The 4,859-nt window shown below is 34.3% G+C and overlaps 1 protein-coding gene across 1 annotated transcript; it reads right to left on the reverse strand.

Annotated features, from left to right (window-relative positions):
- Nucleotides 1-3,626, reverse strand: LOC135686438 (fibroblast growth factor 16). The gene is made up of 4 exons (XM_065202667.2): nucleotides 3,446-3,626; nucleotides 1,889-2,021; nucleotides 1,306-1,409; nucleotides 1-399 (listed from the first exon to the last, which is right to left on the reverse strand). The coding sequence occupies exons 1-4, from the start codon at nucleotides 3,485-3,487 to the stop codon at nucleotides 160-162; spliced, it is 519 nt and encodes a 172-aa protein (XP_065058739.2). The 5' UTR covers nucleotides 3,488-3,626; the 3' UTR covers nucleotides 1-159.
- Between the last annotated feature and the right edge of the window lie 1,233 nt (nucleotides 3,627-4,859).

The following is a 4,859-nucleotide window of genomic DNA, read 5'->3' on the forward strand; positions in this document are numbered from 1 at the left end:
TTGACATCTAACCATTTATATTCACTATTAATGCTTTTTGACAATTGAAACAAGATTTGAAGTTCTATAATCATTATGACATAATTTTTAATATTCATTTGGTTTTAATACTTTCTCTGTTACCAGATGATGTATACGTACACCAAAGTTGTTTTTAGCTTACTTTTTCTTGTAAACGCTAGAGAATCTTGCTTGCTTTACGGAAATTGTGGGCAAATCCCAAAAAAATTGGCATGAACTGTCTGGCAAACCGAAGAAGTCTTTGGTCACAGGGGAACCATCCCCTAAAATATGCAAGCATTTGGGCCGTCCCTCACTCACTGATTTGAAGCTGCCATAGATGTTGAAAAAGTCTTTCGTAAATAGCTCCATAAACACACATTGATGGCCTTCAGTTTTCTAGAAAAATAAAAATTTGCTATTAAATAAGGTATTAAATGCGATAAATAAATAAGATAATAAGATATTATAAGATATTAAATAAGATAATATATTTTAAATAAAATACATTGCTATAAGAAGAACATAGCACATTGCAACCATGGAACTATTTTTTAAGCTATTCTAACCAGCCGCTAATAACATTATGTACATATCTTAACACAGCCTGATCTGAAGGACTTGCGAAAGAATAATATCATAATTCAAAAGATGATATCGTATGTGAATAAACTGAAAATACTTATTCACTCTGATTAAATTACTTCTATCGACTTGCAAACAACACTTCAAACTGTTCACTTTCCAATCAAAAGCTTTATCTGCCAGGCAAATCCATTGCTTTGAATTGATCTACATAATCAAACCAAAGTTACTCTAAAATACGCATACTTTTGGTCCTGATTGAAAAAGACCTTCCAATTCTATTATCTTTGAATGATGCGTAAAAGGAAGAAACATCGGCCCCTAATCAAAGGGCTCGCTATTCGCTATAAGACAGAATGTGCAGTTTTTTCTCTTTAATCGCATTTTAAGATTATCATTTTGATCTTTTAAAGTAATTTGTCATCTTGTTACATTTCAGACCCGAGAAGTTCTTACTGCCAGCTTACTGGGACTTATTGGACTCAGCTAAACATGTTGGATACAGCAAGCATCATGCTCATAGAATGAGTAGTATTTCAGTTGATTTCATAGCCAGGACTATTAAGGTAGGTTGCACTGTCTACCAAAACTCCCTACTTTGAGGCTAAAATAACTGCTTCTGCAAGGTAAATTTTCTCCCATACCCTCGTACCTCCCACCTTTGTCCTTTAGCAAACAACTGATTACTGTCATGGCATATTTCATAAGATTTATACATACTGTTGTGAAGACATTCCCTTGATGATCAACTGCCAGATAAGCTTCAGCTTTTGCTCCCCAAATTGTCAACATGTTTTCACCAATTGATAAAACGTTTAGAACAGCTATTGTAAAGCGATATGCAATCGGTTACTGTAGCCATGTATCAAGAAAAGGCCACGGAGCTTAAAAATTTCAACTCAATGTAAATCTGGGCTAGATTATAAATGAGAAAAAAAACCTTTAATGGAGATAATACATGGAAGTAACTCGATCGATCGTATGTCAAACAAAATGTATTCGAATCATTTTCATGTTACAAAATGCTGCAATCAATGGAGATTAAAATATTTAACTATTTAATAAAGAAATGTTTTGATAATTAGTTAGCAAACTTCTTAAAGCTTTCTGTCATCGTCTTATGATTGAGTGGTATTGCTTCACTCTAGTGTACGGTCTCGTAGCCATGTAGTGAATCCTCAGTATCGTCATAGATAATGAAATTCTTCTCGTTAAAAATTTATTTAATTCACATAAAATGCTTGATGATTCCATTCAAGTCCATCCGTCAATTCCATTCTGTATAGCGCTTTAAAAAACTCACCAAAAGGGCTAAACCTATTATCTGTCCCTTGCACTCTTCCATTCTCAAGCATCTCCAAGCAGAATCCATTCTGAGAAATTAAACGTCGCGAGCGAGTGTATAGTGCTAGCCTTCTTTTCAGCTGAATTTGGCTCTAAAAAGATGCTTTTCTTGGTTAAACTAATGGTCTGGCCTTGATTCTTAGTCAATCCAGTGCTAGGCCTAACACTGGCAGCTCCCTTATAATTTTTAAACACTACTCTATTTCCTTTATAAAAGATCAATGATCAGTACTAAAAGATATCTCGTTTCTTGTTGTTTGCCCCCTTAATATGAAAGATTGCCTAATATGTCTGTCCCTTGGGTATCAATGCCGGTATAATGTATCGAGGCAAACTTTTAAAAACTATACGTGTTTATATAGAGGCTTCAACAATGAATAAAAGAAGTCCTGTGATTTATCTTTCTTTCTGATATCAATGCATGGATTCCTCAAGCTCCCTTTTCCAGTTTCTCTTGCCTGTATGAGATCACCTTTTTTACATGATGGAATTGCCAATGCATTTGAGTGACAGTTCTAAACAACTACTATAGTCACTTTTTTCCTTGCAATGGCTACCCGTTCTCTGAATAAACGCTAAGAAGTTTATCAAGAATATTTACCAACGAATATAATATAGTTTTGTATTACCAATATCATTACCATAAGAACTCTTAGCAATGTGGGCATGGGGATTAAACATAAAAGACATTCTAAAACATATAGTCTTGTACCTTTAGATTCCCATGTTTTCAAATTGCTGATTTAGTTTGGCTGACGTAAGGAGAACCCAGACCCTTATCATGCGTAATGCAACGCGACCTTTACCACGGTAGTAAACATTGTCGAGAACCATTAAATTTACAGTTGCTTTGAACTGTAGTTGCATGCCCTATACATATGAAGATTTCTTTTGATACAAAAAAAGGCAACTGCAAAAATATTGGATAAAAACAAATAAATGTTGAAAATTGCACAAATACTTGTGAGGCTAGAGGATTTTTCTTCCGTACCCTTAAAATGTTCTACGTTGAAAAGGATAAAAGCTGACCAAAAAATGTAGGAAACTTTAATTCCGTTATCTTGGAAAACCTATTAATCGAACTTGGTAACCAAAAAGCTCAAAATCTTAGATAATGTTGCAAAAAAACCAATCTGTTTCCTTAGGTGCTCAGAATGACAGTGAAAATTCTTTGTGGCCAGCTCATTTGAAATCTCATTGAAAAGACCCAAGATACTATTGTAGACTATTTTGCCCTTTTCTCTGCTTGATTAAAAATTAAAGCAAATCGTCCCCACAAAACTTTCGTTGATTTCAGACTCATTATTTGCTATTTTGCTACAATGCTACAATGAAGAAATGATAGGACAAACATGATGAAATTTCAGAGGAAATTATAGAAATCAATTTTCGCTTACTTTGCTAACAGTTTTTCAATATAGGAAGTTTCAATATATGCATTGTTTACAGAAGAATATGACAGGTTTATAGGCCTACAAAAAATATCGACTAGAAAAACAAGAATCTCACAGCTTACTTTTGTCAAAATGGATTCGTCTCTGGTAGATGCGTCTTCCATACCTCAAGACAAATGTACACAAACAATTATTTGTACATATTTTTGGAATAGTCCACTGTTCGGTGAAGCATATTTCATTTCTTGAAAATCTCAACGACTGCAAACAGCTGGTGTAGTCTTAAAATGCAAAACAGCAAGATAGCGGTGAGATTATCCTATTTATTCGCGATTTTGTCATTTTTAAGATGAGTCTTTGAATAATTTAAGAAGCTTTTTCAGTTCCAAGGTTCGATTTTTGTAGATGTGTTTAGAGCGACATTATGATAGTTAAGGCTCGCTCGTAAAACAGCCATTACATGTTTGTCGATTCTTGATGGAACGAAAGTTGAAATCAAATCCCAATTTAGTAAGGGCTAGGATTTCTGTGATTTGAAGCTTCCTTGAATTTTGTTTTTATCAGTTTTTCCTTTTGGAAAGGTCAATCATGATCAATAACTGTAACGTTATTCTGAATAGAAAACAGCTGTAAATCAGTAAAGAAGCAATTGTGGTAGTATATCTTAGGTTAAGATGAAGACAGTTAGAAATAAGATCACTAGCAAAATGTTGCATTTCATCGCTGTTTAGCAATGATGATATAAATCAAAATCTAGTTTGACCCCCCCCCCCCCACCTCGACCACTCTGTCTCCTAAAGGAGCCAAAGCCTTGGCATTGTTGTCCACTTAAGCTTCACTTTATTTTAGCAGCCTTGAAAATTTTTTTGCGGTACAGAACTTTAAAAAGGGCTTCGAAAAAACAAACATTTGGGTATATATTTTCCATCTTGATCTTTTGGACGTTTATTCTGACGTTTGATACTCTGAGGAGTGTCAGACGAAAAAGCTTTAAGTAGCCTGTTGTGAAATACTTGATTTTTTCAAAACAATTTTAATATCTCTGTTACTCCTTAACTGCTACTGGTTACTTCTTTAGAGGATACGGACTGCAAAAATGTAGGTGTTGCTAACTTTTTCTTCAGTTGAGAATCATGATTCTCTGATGAAATGTTTTCTTTACATCAGGATTGATTTTTTAGCAATTAAAGTATGCGTTAGGACTTTTAGAAGTTGCAAAAAGCATTACGATAAGGTACCTAATTTGTGCGAATTTTTCGGAATTCAAATCAGCTCCATCTGGCGGGGCCTGATAAGTCTTATAAATATGGAAGCCACAATGTTTATTTGAAAAAATGGCTTGTAAAAATGTAGCAACACGAGTTTCTAAGAATAAATGCTAGAGTAGTGTTTTATTGCTCTAGATAACTTGCTTTATTTTTCTCATTCTGGTCTCATTCTTAATCATGGTCTCAAGGCCTAAGAGAACTTATCGACGCCCCTTGCTCTGATCCAGGGGCACCAGTTATCTTCATTGAATGAATCCATAAATCAATA

This window comes from Rhopilema esculentum, chromosome 6 (genome assembly GCF_057945365.1).
Source record: "Rhopilema esculentum isolate cy_ngs chromosome 6, ASM5794536v1, whole genome shotgun sequence".
Taxonomy (NCBI): Eukaryota; Metazoa; Cnidaria; class Scyphozoa; order Rhizostomeae; family Rhizostomatidae; genus Rhopilema; species Rhopilema esculentum.

What these genes read in the sequence shown, in the direction of transcription:
- LOC135686438 (XM_065202667.2), bottom strand. Translation starts at nt 3,487, where the DNA reads ATGGAAGACGCATCTACCAGAGACGAATCCATTTTGACAAAA. An exon ending in TAATAGGTTTAGCCCTTTTG is followed by an intron (nt 1,410 to 1,888) that starts GTGAGTTTTTTA and finishes GCTTTACAATAG; the next exon opens with CTGTTCTAAACGTTTTATCA. An exon ending in AAGGGAATGTCTTCACAACA is followed by an intron (nt 400 to 1,305) that starts GTATGTATAAAT and finishes TTATTTTTCTAG; the next exon opens with AAAACTGAAGGCCATCAATG.